This window comes from Peromyscus maniculatus, chromosome 19 (genome assembly GCF_049852395.1).
Source record: "Peromyscus maniculatus bairdii isolate BWxNUB_F1_BW_parent chromosome 19, HU_Pman_BW_mat_3.1, whole genome shotgun sequence".
Classification (NCBI taxonomy): domain Eukaryota; kingdom Metazoa; phylum Chordata; class Mammalia; order Rodentia; family Cricetidae; genus Peromyscus; species Peromyscus maniculatus.
The window spans coordinates 33,695,196-33,721,183 of NC_134870.1; the positions used below are offsets into that span (position 1 = coordinate 33,695,196).

At 42.1% G+C, this 25,988-nt stretch overlaps 1 protein-coding gene across 1 annotated transcript; it reads right to left on the reverse strand.

Annotated features, from left to right (window-relative positions):
• Positions 1-5,339: 5,339 nt before the first annotated feature.
• On the reverse strand, positions 5,340-21,524 carry Plac8l1 (PLAC8 like 1). The gene is made up of 4 exons (XM_076555115.1): positions 20,526-21,524; positions 15,260-15,396; positions 7,454-7,590; positions 5,340-5,587 (listed from the first exon to the last, which is right to left on the reverse strand). Exons 1-4 carry the CDS (start codon positions 20,642-20,644, stop codon positions 5,447-5,449), a joined length of 534 nt encoding a protein of 177 aa, XP_076411230.1. The 5' UTR covers positions 20,645-21,524; the 3' UTR covers positions 5,340-5,446.
• Positions 21,525-25,988: the final 4,464 nt, after the last annotated feature.

Here is a 25,988-nt window from a genome sequence, read left to right on the forward strand (position 1 = left end):
GAGTGGAGACAAGTGTTCCACACAAAAATTAGGGGATAATGTAAGTTAGTCCCCAGGAACCAGTGACCATATATCTACAAACAGCCTTGTCTTCCCGGTCCCATTGTCCACACTTCCTATTTCACAGTGAACAAAGATGGCTCCCAACTCTCAACAGTGTGAGCAGCAGGAATTTGCTCCACGTTTTTACACATGCTGTTTTTTTTGTTTTGTTGTTTCTAGAAACTTTGTATGGATCATATGAAAGGTTTCACGAAGATTTAGTTCATCTTTTGAACCCAGGTTAGCCAGTAAACCAAATTATGTAACACCTAAGATGAAAAAAAAATATATCCATTTATTCCTAGCCAAACCTGGAAGCTTGGAAAATCTCCTCACTTTCTAAGGCATTCATGTCCGGACTCAGTCCCATCATACAGAGTACAAATAATCATGGGTCAAAAGGTGGTAGGTGAGCAAAAAAAAGCAGTATGGTTGAATATTACAATAAAGTCAGCCATGATTTGGCCTACGATAGATTTCTAACTATGATAGTCTGAGTGCCTTCTAAAAATCATCGCTTCTTATTTCTGCATTTGGTCAAGCAGAAGCAGTGTCACTTAGGTGGAAAATGAACCAAGAAAATAGACTGGAAGAAATATTAATTCCTCTACAGATTTTTAAACAGAAATGCTATAGAGTCTTCTATCTTTGCTTACTTCTTTTAAAAAAAAAAAATCAGTGCTTTTAAAAGACCAAAGGGGGATACTTTTGAGTTAATATGTTTGTAAATAATGTTCATAACAGGGGTGTCATGCAGAAAGTCATTATGGAATATGGGATAAATAAATTCTAGCTACATGAAATATATAAACAGATAAAAATGATTGCACTAGAAAATGGACACTCAAGGACATCCAAACTTTTCATAGCTTTGTTCCAAAAAGTTAAGAGTATCCAAAAAAAATGCAGCTTCTGTCCTTAGTTTCTTCTGTAAATAGAAGAGCTGTTGAGGAGCTTTCTGTTGGCTTGTGTCCTGGGTTTGTGATGCGTGACATTCTGTGCAGGTTACTTTGGAATGCCTCTTGCCTGTGTGTTGGCATTCGCAGCCCCACAGGGGCTTGTTCCACAGTTTGCCTCCTGGTAAAACCGAGAGGAATTTGTCTATGATAAGCAGACTGTGCCTTCACTGTTGGGTAATTTTCAGAATTGTAGGACAAATTTCACAGATTGCATAGAGTTGGGAAGTTCTTGTCTTGCATTCTCAGACCACCTGACAAATGGAAAAAAGCCAACAGTAGCACCAGCAGACCTATACAGTGTCCCCTAGGGCCATACCAGGGCCAGGGTCTCTGTTCTGTCCAACTCACACAGCTGGTGAGTGGATGCAGCTGATGGATGTTTAATATCAGTTATTATCTGTCACAGAAACATCTAGTACTGGATAATGGTGCTCATAGGGAGCACAAGTTTTCATCAAGTTCTTTTTCTTGGCCTTGACAAGTTCTTTTAGAGAAAATCATGAGTTGTGGCCCAATGCCATCTCCCTTCAGGATTACTCTGTACTATGTGCAAAGAACTATCGTATAAATCCCGTTTCATGTTCTATAATCCCGTGGTAGATACAGTGTTTTCAGAGCCCTGAGTTTGACCTGTCTGGACCTGTCTCTGATGAAACACTAAGTTTGCTCTTTGCTGATCAGAAGCAGCAAATGGGAAAGGGGCTCCCTAGGGGAAAGGTCCACTAACACACACCCTTTCTATAGCAGAGAGGCAGGCTGCGCCCGAGTCCTGGGCATGAGCCGCCATCTTCATTTTCTTCAGACCGGATCGGTTGTGTGAAAGCGCAGAGGTTACTCCAGGCTTCCTGGCCAAAGCTAAGTACGTTGCCAATTTGAGCCCATGAAGCCTGGTATGTGTTTTAGCGTGAAACAATGAAAACAGGGTATTTTCGTTTCACCATCTTCTCCACCGCGTCTGCTTTTTTTCCGTTGTTGGTTGATCACAGATTAAATGTCGGCACGGATCATTTAATCTTTCCCCAAGAGGTCCAGCTCCTAGCAACTGCTCTGAGCATCCAAAAGTGATTTTGTGGAAATGATTAGGGACAGAGAGTTGTCGTGGTCACATGTCTCTTCACAGCAATAGAAACCCTAAGACAATGACTATCTTATATTTGTAGTAAACTGTACTACTTTCTATTTATAGTTGGGGCATAAAGTTTCTTTACTGCTGAGCTATCTCTCCAGCTAGATGTAAACTTTCTTCTAGAATTCAAAAGGAAATTATTGTATACATGTGGATGTTTTGCCTGCATGTATATCTGGCAAAGGTGACCATGAAGAATTCACCTCTGTAAAAAAGGTTCTGGTCTGAGCAACCATGTGGGCTTCAGGGGCGACGGGGCCTTGGGAAGGTCACTTGCATTTCCGGGGCTCAGGCCTCTTTTCTGAAGTGTTCATCAAGAAGAAACATTAAGGGCTGAATAACTCAAAATATTCAGAGCACTTTGAGCTTGTTAGTGTTGGGCCATTGAGACGGCTCAGTCAGTAAAAACACTTAACGTACAAGCCTGATCATTTAAATTCCATCCCTGTAACCCATGATAAGACTCCCCAAAGTTGCCCTCTGGTCTCCAAATGCACTCCATGGCACACGTACACCATGAGTGAACATACAACACAATACGCAAGAATAATAATTAGCACAATGATTTTTTTTGAAATCAGAGTTTTACCCCTTCACAGTGTTTGCTACATCCCACACCCAGCTATGCCATTAACTTACTTTATTTGGAATGATGGCAGTTCTCCTGAGTTAGTCCTCCAAGTGCTGGGATTGCAGTGAGAACTATCATGCCTACTTAACTGACTCCATTTTCACGGAGAACTTAATTTTAAAAGAAACTTGACAGGCCTTGAGAGATGGCTCAGGCATGAAAGCATTGGCCCTTCCAGAAGACCCAAGTTCAATCTCCAAGCACTCACATGGGAGCTCACAACCATCTGTAACTCCATTTCCAGGGGGTCGGATGCCTTCTGGCCTCTATGGGCATCAGGTATACAAATAGTATGCAGATATACATGCAGGCAAAACACCCACACGCATACAATAATTTCCTTTTTAATTTTAAAAGAAAGTTTACATCTAGCTGGAGAGATAGCTCAGCAGTAAAGAAACTTTATGCCCCAACTATAAATAAAAATTCATACAATTTGCTACAAACGTAAGGTAGTCATTGTCTCAGGGTTTCTATTGCTGTGAAGAGACACATGACCATGGCAACTCTTATAAAGGAAAACATTCAATGAGGTGGCTTACAGTTTCAGAGGTTTTGTCTATTATCATCATGGCAGGACATGGCAGCATGCAGGCAGGCATGGTGCTAGAGAAGGAGCTAAGAGTTCTTACATCTTGATCCACAGGCAACAGGAAGTGGTCTGTCTCACTGGGTATGGCCTGAACATATATGAGACCTCCACAGTGACACACTTCCTCCAACAAGGCCATATCTAATAATAGTGCCACTCCCTTTGGGGGCCATTTTCTTTCCAACCACCACAGCCATAAATTATCAATAGTGTCATTATTGGGTAACCAGCTATTACCAAGCTCATTAGGTTTTTTACCTCTACTTAAAAGTCGTCCCACTATTGCTACATAGATGGGCTCATTCTTGAAATTGCTCTTAGGTAGCTCATTTGGTTTCAGGGCTTCTAGCTAAAGTCCTCTTAGGGATTTTCTAGTTAACTCATTATGCAAAAGGTACAAGGTTTAATTTTCGCTTGTTTTTACTTTTATTTTATTTATTAATTAATTAATTAATTAATTTATTTATTTATTTATTTTGGTTTTTCGAGACAGGGTTTCTCTGTGTAGCTTTGCGCCTTTCCTGGGACTCACTTGGTAGCCCAGACTGGCCTCGAACTCACAGAGATCCGCCTGGCTCTGCCTCCCGAGTGCTGGGATTAAGGGCGTGCGCCACCACTGCCCGGCCTGTTTTTACTTTTAATATATCTTTCATCTTACCCTTACGGTACTTTCTCTATAGTTCCTAAAAAAAGTTTCTTTCTCCAATCCTTCTTTTGGTTTGGGTGTTTTAGTTTATGATATTATAAACTGTTCCATTTGTGTTTATTAGAGCTAGGTTTACTTCAAGGTGTCCATTGGTTGTGAAGTCTTCTGGGTGTAGACCAGATGCTTTATGGAGGTTAAGGTATGCTATGATTATTATAAGCACACTTTGCAGTATGTTTACCTTGTTATGACTTATCTCCTCTCATAAACTTGTTGGCTGGTATTATGAATTTATGTTCCATTCATTTATACCCCCCTCCCCTCCAAAAAAAGCCAGGCAGTAGTGGCACATGCCTTTAATTCCAGCACTTGGGAGGCAGAAGCAGGAAAATCTCTTGAGGACAGCCTAGTCTAAAGAGTGAGTTCCAGGACAGCCAAGGCTACACAGAGAAATAAAAAAATAAAAAATAAATAAATAAAAACAAAGGAAGAGAGAGAGAAAGACAGAGAGAGATAGACAGAGAGAGAACTAGTGTATTTACTGAGTCCTTAATGCTACTCACTCCACACAGTACTACATGGCTTGACTTGTAGTGCAGGATATTGGCAGGACCATGTTTCCTCCACACCTCTGGGCTGGATTCTCCCTTGCCTCTTCCAGCTTCAGCATCCCTAAGCAGTCCTTGCCTGGTAGCATCATTACTTCAGTCTCCCCCCCAGTCTTCATGTGACTTCACACGTGTGTCTCTACCTCTCCCTCTTCTTTAAAGGACACCTGTCATGCTGGATGAGGGCTTCACCCAGTTGACCTCATCTTAATTTCATGACATTTGCAAAGACTGTTTCCAGATAAGGTCTCCTTCACAGGTACCAGGGGTTGGGCTGCAAGCTATATTTTGTGGAATGTAGGAGAAGCAGGAAATACAATTTAATCCGCAATGTTTGCCCAATTATGATTTTTGAGCCTGGAGCAAGGAGCCTGCAAGTGTTGGAGAAGAGTTCAAGATCAGCACGGACTTCAGACTTTCTTCTTGTGCAACTAAGACTGAAGGAGCTGGGCCAGGGGAAGGGCAATGGCTTACTGTTTCAAAGACATGGGTGCCTACTTAATCACTGATACATCAACATCACTGAAAGTGGATTGATACAATAAAGATACATGGGAATTTTTCTAGCCTCACAGTCACCTCTCAGGAAAGGATGGCATCAGAAAACTAGGTGAAAAGTCAACCTCCCAAAACCCAGGGTACTGAAGGGACACTAGAAGGTACTGTGCAGAGCTGGACCGAAGTAGCAGAGTCAGAAAATACTCAAGACCTCAGGGGAATCCACACAGCAGGGGCAGCGGTGAGTAAATCATTTATTCTATTCCAGTGAGAACCTAATGAATAAAAAAACAATCTAAGACAGGTTGGAGAGGAAAGGGCGGGGAGGGAGGGCAGGAGTGCTGTCAAACCAGGGTGTCCTTGGGTGCTTGCACTGCACAGATTTCGTAGAGCTGGGGGGTTCTCATCTTGAGTTCTCGGGCCACCTGACAGACCGAGAAAGGCCAGCAGCAATGCACCACCATCCAGTCTTCACAGAGTGTCCCCTAGGGCAAGACTTGGTTACTATTGGCAATGATACAGGACCGTTGGTTTCTCAAGGGCCTGAGTAAGGTTACCTGCTGGCCCATCCCACCCTCTGCTTCCAAGATCCACCAACTCCTTAAGTCAACACTTAGGACACTGGAAAGCCCAAGTGTCAAGCAGTGGCTGGCCAATATCTGCACTTCAGAGCCCTGCCCCTTCGATTTGTGACACGTGTTTCTTACTGAAATCTCTGATTTTTCTTTTTAGTGTCTCTTAGAATCACCATATTTATCTTCTGTAGTAGATAATGAAAGGAAAAGTATCAGCTCAGGACCCCAAAACTAAGTTCTCAGCACAAAGATTTGTTTGGCCCAGAGGGACAGAGGACAAGGAATAAGAGAAAAAAACAAAACAAAACAAACAAACAAACAAACAAAACAAGAGATAGAGACCAGGGAGAAGGGAAAGGGAACAAGGGAGAAGGGCAGGAGTATTTATCCCTGGGGAGGGGCACAGACAAAGGACTGCCACTGGACAGGGAGAAGACAGACGTGACACATAAGAAAATGGCAGCTTTTAAAGGTAAAATGGAAAACCCCGTGTTAGGGTGAGGTGTTTAATTTTAATTGAGCACGTTAATTAGATGAGCCAAGGGGGCTTTTGATTGCTAGACTTCAATATTTTCAAAGCTGGACCTTGGTGGTCAGCCTCAGGAGGAGGAAGTGACCACATAAGGGAACAGACCTTGGCGGCTAGCTTTAAGAATGCAATCTAATGGCTTTTAGCAAGGCAGAGGGAATCAGGGAGAAGGGCAAGGCCTGCCAGAGCCACATACTCTAGTGGGCTAGTGTCCCTTCAGGTAATAAATAGAATGGTCCCAAATCCCCATAGTAAAAAGGTGTGAAAGTGAAAAGAAAATCTCCCCTCTCCTCCCCCAGAGCTGTCCCCAGCCACTCAACTACCTGCCTGGGGACAATCATTGGTTACCAGTTACATTTCCAGGCAAACTTTATCAGCCTAAACATATACACATATCATCCTTATGTGTGAATAGTTACACAAGTCTGTGTCTTGTTTTGTTCACATAGAAAGGTACTGTAGAGATCACCCCACAAAATACCTAAATACTAGGTGTGTGTGAGAGAGAAACAAAGAGAGAGAGCATCTGTCTGTCTGTCTGTCTGTCTGTCTGTGTCTGTGTGCCTGTGCCTATGTATCCAATGCAGAAGTTTCCCTCTGTGTCTGTGTTGTCACCCACCTCTCCTCACCCTCTCACAGACTCCAGTCTTGGCTCTACTAGAAGTTAAGGACGCCAAGGAACCACCAGAGTAAATTGTACATGTATCACATGGGCTACACTTTAAGTTGGACCTCACAAGTACTTAGGTTTGATTCCATCTGCCCTGTCTTGAAGTAATGAGACTTGGGTGTGGTTTTATTTTTGTAGATGGGAGGGAACAGTGGTTACAACCTCCTCTTTCTGTGCATCAAAGTATATCCCAGGAAGTGTAAGTTAGCCCGTGATCTGACCAAACCTGTTGACCAACAACCAGCATTATTATTTCTTTTTGGAAATATCCTTCATTATACAGCATTTCAGTTAAGTAATAACTTCTGGTAAATAATGAAATCAGAACTTTCATTTACCACAGTTTTCCATTAAATGTGAGATTTTTAGGCATCTTCACCACACACACACACACACACACACACACACACACACACACACACATTATATATATATATATATATATATATATATATATATATATATATATATATATATATATAATCTCCCCTCTCTTTCCCAATCACTTTGGGAAGTCATAGGTTTGAAAAGCATCTAAGTTCTCATAAATATTCACACATGCCTCAATTGCCCTTACCTGTATCTTATGTCTCTCTCTGGTGCCAATTCTCAATGCAAAGGTAGACCCTGGTAACAGTGGCCAACAAAGACACTCTCCATAATGCCTGGCAGTGTCACACTCAAGACACATGGGACAAAAGAGACCACAGAAACCTGTCAATTGCACATAAAAGGAAACCAGCATTCTCAGATATTCAGGGAATGACTTCCCATTTTAAACAGATTCGCAACCCTGTGCCATCAATTCAACACTGCATTGTCTGCCTGTAACCAGGGACAAAGAATGAATAACAATTCTCAAAACTTGGAGCTAGAAAATTGCCATTACCAAGCCACATCAAAACTGTGTTCTTTTGTTAAATATTGCCAAAGCTGAATCTGACACAATTCTGTTAGTGTTGATTATGGCAACTGGATTTTTTTTCTGTCAAAAACATTAAGTAATTTTTGAATCATAACTGATACTTGTATGCTTTTCTATCCAATTTAATCATGGACCTAGAACACTAGACTATTCTTGGATAACAGATATCCCTTTCTATAAAAATGATAGAAAAACTTTTGGGGAGGCACTGAATCTGCTTCCTTTTCTTACCAGGTTTTTATCCTATTTCTCAAGTCAGAGGTTATTCTAATTTTTTGTTAGCTTCACAGAGCCACTGACATTTGTCCATTTTAATCTGTAAACTATTAGGCAACTGGACCCTTGAGTGTCCACTGGAAATGGTTTCCACTTATTACTTCATTCACCATTCACTATTGGTATGGGTTGCTACACAGACTGAGTGGACTTTCTAACATGGATTCTATCTAATGATGTTTGAGGCCAAAGAGCCTTTTGGGAATATAATGGCTGTTATCAACTTGCTCCAGAAGGGAAAAGAAAATACACGCACGTGAGCAGGCAAATTGTGCATTCTTTTTCATGGAGTTCATAGAGTCATTGAAAACTATTAATGGGGCACAAGTTAAGAGCTCCTGTCATGCAGTTAAGATGTTACACCACCTGAAACTGCAAAAAGATGACAACCCCGATGACTTCAAATAATCAGGACTATGAGCCAACAAAAACGCCATGATAACCAGTCTTGGGAAACATACTGACTTATTTAGGGTTGTCATTGCTGTGATGAAACACCATGGCCAAACCAATTTGGGGAGGAAAGTGTTTATTTGGCTTATGTTTCTAAATTTTCTTCACTGAAGGAAGTCAGAACAGGCACTCAAATAGGGTAGCAACCTGGAGGCAGGAGCTGATGCAGAGGCCATGGTCGGGTGCTTCTCACTGGCTTGCTCCTCGTGGTTTGCTCAATCTGATTTCTTATAGAACCCCAGACCACCAGCACAGGGATGGAACCATCCACAATGGGCTGGGCCCTCCCACATCAATCACTAATTAAGAAAAGGCCCTACAGGCCTGCCTACAGCCCAATAATATGGAGGCATTTTCTTAATTGAGGTTTCCGCCTCTCAAATGATGTTAGCTCATGTCACAACAACAACAAAAAAAATGCAGCATACATGCTAAACATTTTAATCAAGGGGAATTTTATATATGAAAATGCACAAATCTTAAATGTTCACTATGGGTGGCATTAATAATCGCATTCATCAATATAATAGGAAATCCCACCCTTACCACCCCTACTTCTGGGAGAAACACAGCCACGACTTCTATCCCTATAAGTAAAGTTTGCCCTCTCTCAGCTCAAGAGAATCACATTTACTTTTGTAACTGTTTTGTTTTGGTGCAATATCATGACTTTTTTTAGGTTTACTCATGTTGTTATATGAATCTGTAGTTTTTACTGTTCAATAAGTAGCATCTCATTGTATGAATATTCTACAATCTGTTTGTTCTCCAACTAATCAACATTTTATTGCTCCATTTTTTGATATCAATACCACTATGCATACTCCCAGGTAAGACTTTATTTGGACATACCTCCAATTCTGTGTGTGGTTATATGCCTTAATTTTATTTGAGTAGTTTCCTGAGAGTGGAACTGCTAGGTCATATGTTTAATTTTACAAATATAGAGAAATAGTTCTCCAAAGCATTTGTACTATTCTGTACCCCCTCTGGCAACGTTCAAGACTTCCAATGGAATGACATCATTGCCAGCATATGCTATTGTCAGAATTTTAATTTTAGCCATTGTAGCATGTGTGAAGTGTTAGTCACCACAGCTTCCGGTGCCCCAGATACAAAGGTATGGTAGGTACCATGTAGCTCAAAGTATGGCCTCAAGTAATTCTGAGACATTTTAACCTAAATTAAAAAAAAAAAAATTCTGACTGGGGATATGGCTCCATGGTAGTGTACTTGCCTAGAATGTACAAGGATCAGTCCCCAGCACTAAAAAATAATTCCCAAGCAGAACAGGAGACTCTGTCCAGCACTGACAACTAGCCTGAACAATTCGGAAAACAGCAAAAGGTCTAGGAAATTTGCAGCAAGCACAGAGGGCTCCCAGCACCTGCAACCTTGAATTAGGGCAATTTGAAATCAATGGCACGTTCTGTGAAGATTATGAAATACCGTAAATTCCTGTAAATAAAGCAATTAATAAAAATTTGCCTAATTGTAAGGCTGGCAAATGAAGCACCAGATCAATTCTGTTCACACGTCTCTGAGCTGTACCACACCCTGTAAAGAAATTGATTGTGCCGCAGCATTTCTACACCATGTTAGGACCCACATGCCGGGTTTTTTGTTGGTTGGTTGGTCGGTTGATTTTTAATCTTTCTGTCAGATAACCATGCTATGTAAGTGTGCTTTTTAGATTCTTGTCTTACTTTTCTACTGAGGTGACAAAACACCAGGATTGCAGCAAATTCTAAAAGGAAACATTTAATTGGGGGCTCATGGTTTCGGGGGTTAGTTAGAGTTCATACCCATCATGATGGGGAGCATGATGACAGGCAGGCAGACATGGCACTAGAGCAGCAGCTGGGAGCTTACATCAGATCCACAGCAAGAGGCTGAGAAAGAGCTAACTGCGAATGATGTGGACTTTTGAAACCTCAAAGCCCATCCCTTAAAAAAAAAAAAAAAAAACTGGCCGGGCGTTGGTGGCGCATGCCTTTAATCCCAGCACTCGGGAGGCAGAGCCAGGCGGATCTCTGTGAGTTCGAGGCCAGCCTGGGCTACCAAGTGAGCTCCAGGAAAGGCGCAAAGCTACACAGAGAAACCCTGTCTCGAAAAAAAACCAAAAAAACAAAACAAAACAAAAAAAAAAAAAAAACTGACACCTCCTCCTACAAGGCTATACCTTCTAATCCTTCCCAAACAGTTCCACCATCTGGGGGCCAAGCATTGAAATGTGAGCTTATGGGGAGCATTCTCATTCAAACCACAATACTCAAATTCAACCACCTTGAACTAGAAGTCAGCTGTGGTTTTTTTTTGTTTTTTTTTTTTTTTTTTTTTTTTTTGGTTTTTCGAGACAGGGTTTCTCTGTGTAGCTTTGTGCCTTTCCTGGAACTCACTTTGGAGACCAGGCTGGCCTCGAACTCACAGAGATCCGCCTGGCTCTGCCTCCCGAGTGTGGTTTTTAAAAAAAAAAAAAAAAATGTATGAAGCTCAAACTTTTATTTCACAATAGCTAATGTTTATAAAGAGTTTGCTATGTGCCAAGCAAGCTCTTGCTGAAAACATTTTGCACATGTTAGTTCATTTAATCTTTGAAATAATCATATAAACTAGGCACTTTTTCTTTTGTTTAAACATTTTGCACATTAGTTCATTTAATATTTAAAATAATCATATAAACTAGGCACTTTTTCTTTTTCTTTTTTCTTTTCTTTTTCTTTTTCTTTTTCTTTTTTTTTTTTTTTTTTTTTTTTGTGTGTGTGTGTGTGTGTGTGTATTGCTGGCTGTCCTGGAACTCACTATGTAGACCAGGCTGGCCTCAAACTCAAGAGATCTGCCTGCCTGCCTCTGCCTCCCGAGTGCTGGGATTAAAGGCATGTGCCACCACTGCCTGGCACTTTTTAGATCTACATGATATCCTGCCCCATAACCACAGTACTTGTGGTACTGAGACAGTAGGATCATGAGTTCAAGGACAGCCTGGGATACACAGGAAATTCTAGAAGAGCCTGTGCTTACTAAGACCCTATCTCAGAAACCCAATCGATGCATAAAATAGGTCCTCTTACTAGCCCCATTTTATAAATGACTTCACATACTCTCCATAACTAAGTAATTGTCTCTAAGTTTATTAATATTATTAGTGAAGGGCAGATTTGAACTCCAGGAGACTGATACCCAAAAATCGTAGTACTATACATATGTCCATATGTTCTCACATTTTACATTTCTTTCCTATCATAATGCAAAAGGGTTTGTGTATTCCAGGACAGTATGCCCATTATATTTATCCCTGTGGGATGGTCTCAATTCATGTGAATATTTTCAGAAGGACCCTCTGAGCCAAGTGTCACTGCTCTGCATGGGGAGGAATATGGTCGGAGATGAGAACACTGAGACTAGACCCCAAGAAGGGATGCACAAGAGTAGAAGGATGGGATCCTTTTTCCGAAGGGGAGGCTCTGCAGTGATAGCGGAGGCCAGGGTAAGCATCTAGAATGTGGGAGGCACTCTTATAAATCCATAGATAAAAGAAAACAGAAGAGAAAAAAAAATGGCACAGGGCATGAGTGGGTAGCTTGCTGAGAAGGAAATACCAATGGCCAACAATAATGTCATTAGAAAGGCATATTAATACTATCAGAAGCCACTTGCTACTCACAAGAATGCCTCATTTTTAATGTATGTTTGAGGACATAAAGTAACAATACATGGATGTGGAAATTGGCCTAACCACATTAGATGATAACTTTGCTCAATCTATTAAGACTTAAAACACTCCAGGAATGAATAATTTCACTTATCAGTGCCTAGAGCAATGCTTATGCAATTGCACAAAAAGACAGCTGCAAGGATAGTCACTGCAGCACGGTCTGGATCACAAAATCTAAAAATGTAAATGTATGTCGGTAGGCTAAAGAACAAACAGAGCATGAGCAGGCAACCACTGAGAACGTGGTGAGAGGACTGGAGCGGTGGCTCGGTGGTTACAAATGCTTGCTGTGCAACCATGAGGACCTGAGTTTGGATCCCAGCACCCACGTCACAAGCCAGCATACATACCTGAAATGCCAGGACACAGAGACAAGAGGAGTGGCGGGGCTTGGTGGCTGCCTTCCTAGCTCTAGGTTCAATGAGAGGCCCAGTCTCAGAGGAGTGTAAAATGGAGTCTAATAGAGAGGATATCAGATGTCCTCCTCTGGCCTCTGTCCATGCACACTGGTACCCACACCTGCATACACCACACACACCACACACACACACACACACACACACACACACACACACACACACACACTTGTTTAAAAGAATGATTTTAAAAAATCAGTTAAGTACCAATATAGCTAAGCCTCTAAGACTAATTTGAATTTAAACAAGTCAAATTGCATAAGGGGTACAGTTTAATACCATTTACACTTTGCTTAAAGAATTATAAAGCAGTAACATATATTGCTAATGGATACACAGGTAAATACAGAAAAAATACCTGGAAGGGAATGTTCCCAACTGATTCTTGTTGCTGCTCTTGTTTACAACCCCAAATTGGTATTTACAAAGAGACAAGGATCCTTTTTCTGTAACATCTCATTTTTTATAAGGTGAATGTACCAACAGCATATTAGTCATATATTTTCTTCTTTTACGGAGCTCAAGGTCAATAGGGATTTGTGGCACACATTCAGTCTTTTCCTTTACTTCCACAGCCTACCTAAACCCAGGCCTGTTCTCTACCCTTGTGTGTGGAATGCCATTCTTCCAACTCACAGGCAAGTCGAGACAAAGACAAGAAGCCGTGGTGTAGAGGCCCAGAGAGCAGAAGTAAGCAAGGCGGGTGGAAACTTGAGCGCAGCACATTTCAGATCAGTTATTGCAAGGGAGCCGAGCCTTCCAATAATAAGATACTCTAGAGAGGAACAAAGCTCATGCATGCATTGCCAGTGGGAGTGTAAACAAATTCACCTTCTAGAAGGAAAGCCACTCAGCAACGCCTACCAGAATTTAAAGAGGCATGTTCGGTTTGGTCAGCAAGTTTACTCATTAGCAATTACCCAAGACAGATATCCTCACACTATGCAAAAATGGCATCTGAACAAGGACAGTCACACAGCATTGGTTTGCATAAACCACATAAAGGTCCACCAATAGGAGTTTCTGCATAAATAAACTGTGGTACAAAGGGATTCATAAAGCAATTTAAGAAATTAGCTCCAGATGTGCGTATGTGGTGGGATCACCTGAATGTGTGTGACATTAAAACAAAGGTGTCTAGCAATGTGCATTTATAATTCTTCCATTTATGTAAATTATGCATAAATATAAGGGGTCTGGGGAGCCGGTGCGGGGGAGCGGGGAGCACCAAAACATCCACACCTACAGATACTGTTCTGTCCTTTGGTTGTCTTTTTGTATTTTTCTTTTTTATGATCATTAAATGGTGTTTTTAAATTTTAAAGTATATTTTCTTTTAAAATCTCTCCATAGCTGCCTAAGTATGTGGACTCTATCTAGACTCTTACCATAGGAGTAGCTGGCTCCAGGGAGAACAGGGTAGACAGAAGGCAGGACACATACTGGCTTCTCACAGGTTCTTGGATGGTGACACCCAGCAGGTGAGATAAACAGAGGCTCAGTGTGCCTTTGCTCTGAGCCAGAGGTCAGTCCTGAAACTAGAACTTCTTGACAACTGAACCAGAGCCAGAAAAGGCCTCAGTCAACAAAGGAGGTTGTTAGCCTGCCATCTGGAGACATCTGCTGTAAATAATAGTATTTGTATCCTTCTATATTTTTCTAAATGCTTTCACTTCCTCCAGATGGAACTTGATGAACAATTTTGCACTCACTCGGCTTCTTAAACCCAAAACCATATGCAAGCCAGGTGTGGTACCATGCATCTTTAGTTCTAGCACTCAGGAGACAGAGGCAGGTGGATCTCTAAGAGTTCCAGACCAGCCTGGGAAGCACAGTGAGACCTTGTCTCAAAAAATAAATTAATGAATAAAAACAAAACTGTATGCCGGGCGGTAGTGGCGCACGCCTTTAGTCCCAGCACTCGGGAGGCAGAGCCAGGCGAATCTCTGTGAGTTCGAGGCCAGCCTGGGCTACCAAGTGAGTTCCAGGAAAGGCGCAAAGCTACACAGAGAAACCCTGTCTTGGAAAACCAAAAAACAAAACAAAACAAAACTGTACACAAAAGATCTTTTTATTCATTAAATGTACTCTACTACATGACTTTTCATGTAGTAGGTGCATAATAATTCAGTGGATGGATGCAATATATATGCTGTTCCAAGCTTTGCTACAGTAACCAATGCTTCAGTGTTAATGTTCATGGTAAATGTTGCACATAATGTATTTCCTCAGACTAAGCTCCTACTAAGAAATGTAGTTATCAGGTAAACAGCTACTGTAACCCTTGCTATTTTCTATCAGCTCACACTCTCCTATCTAGTGGACAAGGGAGCTATATGTATTTTTGCCAATAATGGATTGTACCATTTAAATTTTTAAAAAATCTTTGAAAATAGCAATTGTCCTGTGAATGGGTCTACATTGTTGAAAACCATGATTTTTTCCCCCTCACTCAGGAGTAGGCTTGAGACACCAGACTAGTCTAGTTCAACTGAAATCATTTACTTTCTGACCTTGTGCTGGGGTAGCTTTCCCACTTACTGATATCTCATGGGAGAAAATGGTAAGAAGGAGCGTGAGTGAAAAGGAAACCCGTACAGATTTTCCTATCTCTGCAGACACTGAAGAGGCCGGTGCTCCAGTCTCCACCAGTCTGAACAATAGCTGTGACCGTGGTCCTGCCGCTGGCTCCGCGGATAGGTTGCTTCACCACGGCACGAGCTGGTACTTGGCTCCTGGAGAGTCGAGGATGATGATTAACTTGTTAGCAAAGATGCTGAAGAATGATAACCATTGATCAAGACAGAACAATAAAGAAGAGATCAGAGACCCATGGTGCCAAGAGACTGATACATAATCCAGGCTGACTCCATCAGCCCCCTCTTTCAGCATGCCTTCTCTGGCTTTTTAATTTTTTTGGCCCATTAAGGACCAACCTGTCACTCAAGTTCAATGTCCAATCTATCACCTCAATGTTTGCCAGGGCTTCATAATAGCTAAATCCACAAACTTGAAACAAAGAGACATCAGGTCAGATGCCAGCATGTCCCTCCCGGGTGACATGGCCTCAGCTAAGTGGTTTACGCTCCTACTTCCTGTCTCTTCAGAAGGGAACACTATCTCATGGAGCTTATTGTACCAACTGAAAGACATATAATTAATTTACTGTCTCCAGAGGGTGCACCACAGGTGAAGTAAGCTATAACCCAAGAGTGGTGAGCATCTGCTAAAGAAAGAATGATGGGGAACTGAGAGAGCAGCTAGAACCGGGACTCAGCTACTGGAGCTGACATGTGGATGGCCCCGATGCCGAACACCCCACAACTTTAACTTGGAGCTGATTTTCCCTGAGGAGAATGGATGCTTCCACTTTTCTGCGATTCTAGGTTAGCCAACAAATGCTCAAGGGACTGGGATGCCACAGTGAAGGGAGGGAAAAACACGCTCCTCTTTCTGAGGTGGAAAGTCTGGCCTGAATCTCAGTCATGGAAATGGCAACTGTCATTTCTGTCGATGAAAGTAAGCTGCTTCAAGGTTCATGGGAGAGTTGGGTCAACTTGGAGTCCGTGGGGTGTAGAATGAGTCTGAGCCTGCACCATGTTGTCATTACCTTGTTGTATGACTCTCCTACAGCAAGCCTCATGAAACATTTGCACCTGATCTCTGATGTGCTGTGGAAAATTAAGGAAGGAACCTGCCTCACATTCACAATTAAATGAACAAGACACGACACCATTTCCCCAGGAACCATTGTTGCTGTCACCAAGTTCTAGATGCCCTAGAAGTCAAAGTGAAACAAGTCTGACCAATCATAAGATTGTATTGCCCTGGGGGTAAACAGCTGGGGAGCCCTCCAGATCCAATTTGGAGCAATAAAATCAATGAGATGTTATGATATAGTATGTCTTTTTCATTCCATTCAGTTCATGCTCTTGTTGTTGTTGTGTTGAAGGTCCCCAGCTGGTGGTGTGATTTGGAGAGGTTCCGGAAACTTTAGTTGGTAAGGCCTATTTGGAAGAAGTACTTCACTGGGATCACACCTTTGAAGGTTTTGCCTTATGAAGGGGGCTGGTCATGCCTTTGAAGGTAGCCTTTAAAGGGGCCAGAGAGCAGGCCCTCCTCCCTCCCTGCTTCCTGTCTATCCTACACTATCTTCCTTCATATGTTCCCACCACCATGATGAACTCAACATGGGCCCATAGTCCATGGGGCTGAGGAATATGGGTTGAAATCTCTGAAATCATAAGTCAAAGTACATAAGTCTTTCTTTCAGTTGTTTAGATCATGCATTCTGTCTCAGTGACAAGAAAGCTAATAGCTTGCCCAAGCATTACCGAACAGGACAACTTGTTGAAACAAGTTCCAAAGCCTTGCCCCAGACCAACTGCATAGGTCTCCAAAGAAGTCCAGAAGTTCCTACCATAACAGGTTTCCAGGGAATTCTTAAGCAAGCATTCTGCTACCACCTGACACCTGGTGGATTTGGAGGCCACTGGTGACTGCACTAGCTTCCAAGTCTTCACCAGCTAGGCGGTGTCTCTGCAACAGGACAGCAAGGAAAACAGAACAGGAGGTAGGCAAGAAGGGAAGATGCTTGAAACACACCTAGTCCAAAGACCCAGTGGGTCATCAAGATCCTAAACAAAGAGCTGGGAATGCTACACAAGAGCTCAGAAGGGAGGCTGGGCTGGAGTCTCGGCGCCAGAGCACCCCTCGTCTTTTTATCTGTTAGGCATTAGAGATAATACTTAGGATCTAATTACCAATTTAAGATCTTATGTGCTCTTAAGACTTGGAAAAACATGTAAAACAAAATTAATGCTAAATCAAACACCGAAAGTTAACATTATGTCCGTTTCAAACTTATGAATTCTGTTGTTGTTTGGTGTGTTTTTGTTGTTCCATTTTGAGACAGACTGATGTAGTCCTGGCTGGCTTGGAACTCATAGAGATGAACTTGCTTCTGCCTACTGAGTGCTAGGCTAAAGGCTTATGTCACCACACTCAGTCCAACTCACAAGTATTTTATTGTATTTGAAAATACGTTTAAGGTTTTTTTGTTTCTCAAGAGGCATGGTTGCTGAGAAGCAGCAGCCAGTGGCTAATCACTACTTATAACCAGATAATTTCAAAATACAATTGTAAAATACCCTTTTGTTTTCCACTCAGATGTATGTGAAGAAAAAGAGAATTATGGCACATGTATGTGTTGATGCCTGTTCTGAAGTGAGTTAGGGATTATTTCTGTGGACTGACAGATGTTCCCTGAAATCATATTGAGTCCCCAGCCCCCAGTGTGGCTGTATATGGAGATGACTCCTAGGAAGTGAAGTTCAGTGGGTCAGAGGGATAGAATCCTGAGTTAATGGGACTGATGAAGAGACACCAAGCAAGTACCCCGTGAGCCAGGTGAGGCCTCACAGAACCCAACCGTATTCCCCCAATCCTAGACTCCAACCTCCAGAACTCAGGGAATTAGTTGTTACTAACTCCACCTGGCCTGGGGTCTTCTGTCATAGCCATGTATGAACATTTGAAACTGGTCCTGAAGAACCTGCTTTCATACTTGTCCTATTTCATCTCCTTTCACGTGAGCTCCTTATTGCCAGGAAGCACATACTGTTGTTCCTCTTTGCATGCCCAGCATCCAGCACACTACCCTGAAACTGAGTGAGTACTTGATAAATATTTGCTGATTGGATCAAATAGATTCACTGTCTCTTCTATTGTCCTCAAGTCTTTCTCAAATCCAGCTCCTCTGGGCTAAATTACGCAACTTGAACTGCGTTTCAATTCTGTAGTAGAGGACATAACTCTCGGGTGTGAACTGATGAAATAACAGCAGAGGGTAGCCTAAAAGCTTTCTGCATCTCTACACAATCCAAGGCATTTCCTTCGCGGCATGATGCCTACCAGTGAGGGCTTCCATCATTATGCTAAGAGCTTCAATCATCTTTGATTTTAGTGAAGGGATTTCTGAGGGCTGAGCACCTGGAAAGATTTTTCCTCCCCGAAATGAACCATTTACAGCTTGCAGCCCTAGACAAGAATTTTCTGCTTCTATCTTAAAATTATGTGCATAGCACCTTTTATCACAGCAAGGAAGCCAGTCTTCTATCTACTCCAAATCAAATAACTGAGAAGCTAACTTTTACTTGTTGGAAACAATTACGTGTGTGTGTGTGTGTGTGTGTGTGTGTGTGTGTGTGTGTGTGTGAGAGTTTGCTTAATTTTGAACTCAATAAGAACTCTGTTCTAATACTCTGAATCTTTGGTGATTTATTTTTATTAAAATGTTTAGATTTATAAATGCAAAGATGTTTCAGTTCAAGCTTATTGTTCATCTGTCATGCTTAAAATAACAATGCCAGCCCTTCCCTTGGTACTTTTTATGTGCCAGGCATTTAGTAGTCCCATTAAAAACAGAAAGATGACAAGGTGTGACATAGCACACCTGTAATCCCAGTACCTGGGAAAATAAGGCAGGAGGATTTGAGACCAGTGAGGCCTACAGAGCAAAACCCTATCAAAACAGAATAAGAATGAGAGAGAGAGAGAGAGAGAGAGAGAGAGAGAGAGAGAGAGAGAGAGAGAGAGAGAAGGAGAAGCAAGAGCGGGGTGGGGGGGGTAGGGGGATGGCCTATCTTAATCTGGGACTGCTATAGATGAGATGAAGTAGTTACTGTAACTTCTTGGCAGCTTGTCTGCACATGACCCCCAAAGGATGCTTATGCCACCATGAAGAATAGGAACAAGCTCGGACATGATGGATACAGAGGATGCCACAGAACTGTGCCAAATCAGAGACGCTGTCCATTCACAAGCAGAAAGAGCAGATTTGTCCACACTGAATTTCAAATCCAACTCAGCTGCATTCTATTCTTTAAGCTTAAGAAAGATCCCATCACTGCCCTCAGCTCTGGTCTCTTCTTCCTCCTCCAAAAGCGTTTTAAGTACTCTAGCTCTTGGCTGCCATGAGCCTTCAACAGTATCATGTACTTGGTACATGGTAGGCATGCAGTTGATGGCAGCTAGTGTTAAAATGACTTTAACATCCAGTGTGTGACATGGGCATTCTTTACTTTTCTGGGGAACAAAGAAGGCAGAAACACCTGGTTCAGTTTTTTTTTTAAGCCAATATATCTTGAAATGCAGTCAGGATGATCCACCACCTCAATTTTCCAGGATAGAGGAAAGAGAACTAGGATAGAGAACTTTTGGTGCTAAAATCGAGATGGTCCTGAGAAAACCAAGGGAGATGCTCATCAAAAGCAGAGGGAAGCTTTAGTGGGAAACGGGGATGACAGCAGCCAAAGTCTCATGGGATTCTCCTATCTAGGAATGCTTCAGATTGGTACAATACACCATCCCTCTTTCTGGCTTCACTCTGTCCTAACTCCCTCTCCTAAAAAGCCAGGCACCCTCCCCACCAAATGTTGACGGTCCTCACTTTGAATGCGTCAGTCTGGGCAGTTTCTGTTCATTCTTCAATCAAACGGGCAGTGCTAAGAATTTATTGTACCTTCCACTCAGGCCTCTTTGTTTACTTCAAATTCTTAATCGAAGTCAAATCTCTGATATGTTTATGTCAAAGGCGTGGAAATCACAGGCAGTCACCAGAAATAGAGTTCTACTTGGCCAGGACAGGACAGTTTAAACTAAGAATGAAGAGATTTCCTTTAACTCAAGCGGTCCTTCTTTCACGAGCCAAGCACGGTTGCCACCTTTCCAAGTACACATGGGGCTAGGTAACTCCCACCCTCGCCACAAGCCGCTGTTCTTGCCTGGGCTCCTTTCACAAAGAGACTGGCTGGGTATTCCAACTAACAGCAAAACCTGGGAGAAAAGTCATCCAACTTCCTACCTCAAGTCGGAGATGAAATGCTCATCTTCAGATGACATGAGTGAGAAGAGTGGCATGTGTGTCCTGAGCAAGGAACTGTCCTCGTGGCACCTGGAGAGGTGATGCCCGAGCCAGCTCATCCTGAGAAGTGTCTTCTTGTCCTTTCCCTTGGACAACAAGGAAGACTGGTTCTCAGCTTGGAGTCACACCAAAGTGAAGCATGCCTTTAAAAGAATGTTGCCTTGATGTTCTGGAACCTGAGGTCATAGCAGTCTGATAGAGAGACACTGTATCTTTTTAAAGATGAGCACATGTCTAACAAAGATCCTCTACCTTTTTCTAATCTGAAGGGAGACTAATGGAGATACAATGTAAATACAAAATTTAAAAAAAGGGACTTATCTTTGATAGGAAAATCCTTTGCTTTAAAAGACACCTTTACTAAGTATTTACCTAGTTAAGTGCTACTAAGCACCATGTTGTCACAGAAGCTGCCGTTTTCTACCCTACTAGACAGCAAGGTGGCTTTATCATCAGGACCAGTGGTCCAATCCTGAAAGATCAAACAATTCCATAATATACTCAAAAGCAGGGACAAAAAGGTCTTCCAGCCTGGGGATTACTTATCAAAAAAAGGTCTTCAAAGGATCAGAAAACCATTAAGAAAATGATTGCGGACAGACTTATCACCAATGTATAGAAGTATTGAACCATTATTTCTAAATAACAAAGGGGAAAAAACACATACATGCCTGGAAAAAGCCAAATGTATCAAAAATGTGTCTTTACAATTGAAAGTTCTAAGAGTGTTTTTAGAAAAAAGGGAGGTCACCTGCAATGAAAGCTCCAGAAGTAGTGACTGTGCAGGAAGGAATCTCTGAAACAGAACATCCTGGAAGTTGTCACAAAGTACCATTAACAAGGGGAATTCTGGAATTTTTCAAGTTTAGAAACTGAACAAACTGAGATAATTTACCTTCAAATGGTACAATGAAAGTCATGTTTAGTCTGAATTTCAACAAACCTCTAGACATGTTGCTAATAGAAATACATTCTGAGCCATTTTAAACTCTGTTAGTCATTTGAAACAAAAGTAAACAGAAACAAGTAAACTTACACTTAACATATATGAGATCACACTATTTTGGCATTCAATCTTTTTTTTTTTTATGTGTGGGTGCATGAATGTCTGCACATTATAAGCATGCCTGGTGTCCAAAGGCCAGAAGAGGCCCCTGTGATCAGAGTCACAGACAGCTGTGACCTACCATGTGGGTGCGGAGAACAGAACCAGGTTCTCTAGAAGAGCAGCCAGTGCTCTTAACCACTGAGCCACCGTTCCAGCCCCTTCAATCCATATTTTAAAAATTATGATTGAAATATCTTGCATTCATTTTACATACAAAGACTCTAAGATCTGGAATGTAAACTACAGTTACAGCACATTGGGAGATGATGGCCCAGCTACATTTCAAGTGCTCTGAAGACTCCTGTGGCTAGTGGCAGAGCCCTGAACAAGAATGATGAGAGGAACAAATTACCACCTCCTCTTGAAAACTGAAAAAGCAGGAAAAAAAAATTGAAAAAGCAGTATTGATACTTTTTTTTGCCAATAGGCCTCTCTGCCGATGCAGCAATCCAAATCAGACCAAATTAGAAAAAGCCCAGGTTTAATGGGTAAAGCATTCCCAGGTGATTCCCCAGCCCCCACAGAGAGGAGACAGGGACAAGAGACTGGAAAACCAAGTGTCTGTTTTCTGGGATGCAGCTTAAAAACCCTGTGGGAATGGTCTTGAGCCTCTGTGTTTGACAGGTTTTGAAGGGGAGAGTTTGGGGAAAGCAATGGGGGAGGGGAGTTGAGGCAGATCTTCCACCAGAACAAGTATTTATTTACATTCTTTTTTTTTAAAAGATTTATTTACTTTGTATACAGTGCTCTGTCTGCATGTATCCCTTCATGTCAGAAGAGGGCACCAGATCTCATTACAGATGGTTGTGAGCCACCATGTGGTTGCTGGGAATTGAACTCAGAACCTCTGGAAGAGCAGCCTGTGCTCTTAACCTCTGAGCCATCTCTCCAGCCCTACATTCTTTAAGACCTTTAAATGTTGTCTTCTACCCTGGCTTTTGTGTGTGGTTTTCACCTGCAACTAGTTATTCTCTGTGTATAGTCTATCAGTGAACAACTGGAAACTTAATTATAATACTCCAAGTTTGGGGATATTCTTCTAACGCAATGGTTCTGAACCTGTGGGTCATAACCCCTTTGGGGACTGAATGACCTTTTCACAGGAGTTGCATATCAGATCTCCTGCATATCAGATATTTACATTACAATTCATAACAGTAGCAAAATTACAGTTATGAAATAAATAGCAACAAAAATAATTTTATAGTTGGGGGTCAGCACAACATGAGGATCTGTATTAAAGGGTCACAGCATTAGGAAGGTTGAGAACCACTGTTCTAACGTAAATGTGAAGTTACATCCAAGACACTAAGAAACACAGTGAACAAGTGATTAGTGCTAAACCTACACATTCTTTTTTTTAAATTTTATAATTAATTTAATTTTACGTATCAGCCATGGATTCCCCTTGTCCTCCCTCCTCCCACCCCCCAGCCTTCCCCTCGACCCACACATTCTTAAGAGTGTTAAAGGAATGTATTTTCAAGACATATATTGAAATATTAACAAATTAAGCCAGGCATGGTGCTGCACAGCTTTAATCCTACCTAGCACTTGGATCTCTGAGTTCGATGCACCTGGATCTCTGAGTTCGAGGCCAGCCTGAACTACAGAATTCCAGGCCAGGACTATAGAGAGAAACTCTCTCTGTCTTGAAAAACCAAAAATAATAAAAATAAGTATATATAAAATTTGTTTCAGAAATGTATAGTGACACTCTACTATTAAGTTAAAATACCCAAATTTACCCTGGAATCCAAGAATTCCTAGAAGAAGATCCCATTTAATTATCTGTTTCCAACTTCCTTCTCATTCCTATTCATAAACATCCTATGCTGAGCATCATCTCCCAAGCAAGCATGGGTCTACCATAGTTCTTCTCTACAAGTTTCAAGAGCTGGGAGTGAGGCCCTGCTCCTTCAGCTGCCCCTTCAATCCTGTCCTCGACACCACAGCTCGGCTGTGAAGTCTTCCTGCCTACAGGGCACGTAACATCTTCCGCTCTCACCCAACAGCCTGACAACACAGGGGGCAGACCACATTCTGTTCTCCAGGAACCCGTTCTGTCCACCTGCCGAGAGTGCAGAAGTGAACACAGAACAGGCAGCGAGTGCTCCAATTCAACCCTCCCATAAATTTGTGGGATTCTGAACACCCACTTCCACCTCCAGACCTGTCTCGTGGGGTCTCCTTGCTGCTCACTGCTTCCACAGGTAGCTCCATGCCCCTCTAAGAGCCTTTCTATTTGCTATTCCCAGGCATCTGCTAACAAAAGTGCATCTGCCCTGGAACCTATAAGCTAGCTCACATCTACAAATTCATTCTGAATCTTCACATTTCCAAAACCATTAGCCACATATTCATAAGGTTCTTCACCATGTGTCCTTTCTTTTCAGACTTATTACTTTCACATGTATGTGTGTGCCTGTACCGGTCTCTGTGCACTATGTACAGAGAGGAGCCTGAGTCCAGAAGAGGGTGTCAGATCCCCTGGAACTGGAGTTGTAAGGGGTTATTAGCTATCATGTGGGTGCCAAGATCCAAACCTCAGTCCTCTGCAAGCACAGCCAGTGTGGGTAGTTGTTGAAAGATGCACCCCTCCAGCCTTTCCTATACATTCTTTTTTTAATTAATTAAAAATTTTCATTTATTTTACACCCCGACTGCAGTTTCCCCTCTCGCCTCTCCTCCCATCCCCTCCCTGCTCCTGAGGACTTGCTGAGATACCCAGCGTGCAAATAGAAGTGGAATCTAGCCTAGCTAGGTGACTTCAAAGCCACACTGCCTGCCACAATATGCGATCTTCACTGGATTCCCCAGCAACAGTCACCTGACCTCAGCCTTAAGGTTCCTTGGGACTGTCAAAACCGGCCTTTCCCCATACTGAACCCTTCAAAAATGGAAATATTTTTCTCCTCTGCTTGTCAATGCCTTACATCTTTTCATTATATAAAGACAGATGAGGGGCTGGAGAGATGGCTCAGAGGTTAAGAGCACTGCTTGTTCTTCCAAAGGTCCTGAGTTCAATTCCCAGCAACCACATGGTGGCTCACAACCATCTGTAGTGAGATCTGGTGCCCTCTTCTGGCCTGCAGGAGTGTGTGCAGACAGAACACTGTATATATAGTAAATAAATAAATCTTAAAAAAAAAAAAAAGACAGATGAACACATGTAATACTTTCTAATAAAATAAAATGTTTATAAGTAGTATAATCTTTAAAGCTAGTTAGACTAAACTTTGCTAACTCTATCTAGGAGGAAAAAAATGCTAAACTTACTAGAGATGAAATAAGTTACAAGCTACTGATAGTGTCCCTGAACCTGGATAGTGACACACACAAGGCAGAACTAGGGGCTCTTTAAAGCTAGTTAGACTAAACTTTGCTAACTCTATCTAGGAGGAAAAAAATGCTAAACTTACTAGAGATGAAATAAGTTACAAGCTACTGATAGTGTCCCTGAACCTGGATAGTGACACACACAAGGCAGAACTAGGGGCTGGAGAGGTAACTCCGTGGGTGAGAGCGCTTACTAGCAAGTATAAGGAATGGAATTCAAATTCCCATACAAACATTGAAAAAACCTGGGCATCTGGCCAGCAAGATGACGCAGCAGGAGACCTGAGTTCAATCCCTAAAGCCCACGTGAAGGTGGAAAGAGAATACCAATATAAAAAGTTGTCCCCTAATTTCCATGTTCCCACTGTGGTACAAATACCCACCCACCCCCACACCACACATATACACATAATAACAGTAAATTGAAAAGCAAAAATATTTGCTTGGGCTCCATAACTGCCAGTGTAGCTTAGGGTCAGTGGCAGACCATGTCTCCTGGGAAAAAAGCAGAGAATGACACAGCAGAACACCCAATGTCGTCTTCTGTGTGGCACATGAGCATGAGCATAGAGTTCTGCACACTACATGCACATCTACTACACATGCTCACACCACACTCATAAAAGTAAGTAATGGAATGAGCTCACTCACTATTGTCTTTTTCTTCTCTCTCTTTCTTTCTTTCTGTTTGTTTCAAGACAGGGTTTCTCCATGTACCCCTAGCTGTCCTGGAACTCACTCTGTAGACCAGGCTGGCCTCGAACTCACAGAGATCCACCTGCCTCTTCCTCCCGAGTGCTGGGATTAAAGGTGTGCACCACCACTGCCCAGCTCTAAGCAGTTTAGCTAACTCCTTAAGTGGATATATGATATTATATAGAGCTGTGATGCTCCTTAACCTGCATAAACAGTAAAACTACACTTTATAAAAGGGACACACCGACAACAGGGCACAG

What these genes read in the sequence shown, in the direction of transcription:
- Plac8l1 (XM_076555115.1), bottom strand. Translation starts at nt 20,644, where the DNA reads ATGAGCTGGCTCGGGCATCACCTCTCCAGGTGCCACGAGGACAGTTCC. An exon ending in CTGCAGAGATAGGAAAATCT is followed by an intron (nt 7,591 to 15,259) that starts GTACGGGTTTCC and finishes TGCAATTGACAG; the next exon opens with GTTTCTGTGGTCTCTTTTGT. An exon ending in GAGAGAGACATAAGATACAG is followed by an intron (nt 5,588 to 7,453) that starts GTAAGGGCAATT and finishes GTCTTGCCCTAG; the next exon opens with GGGACACTCTGTGAAGACTG.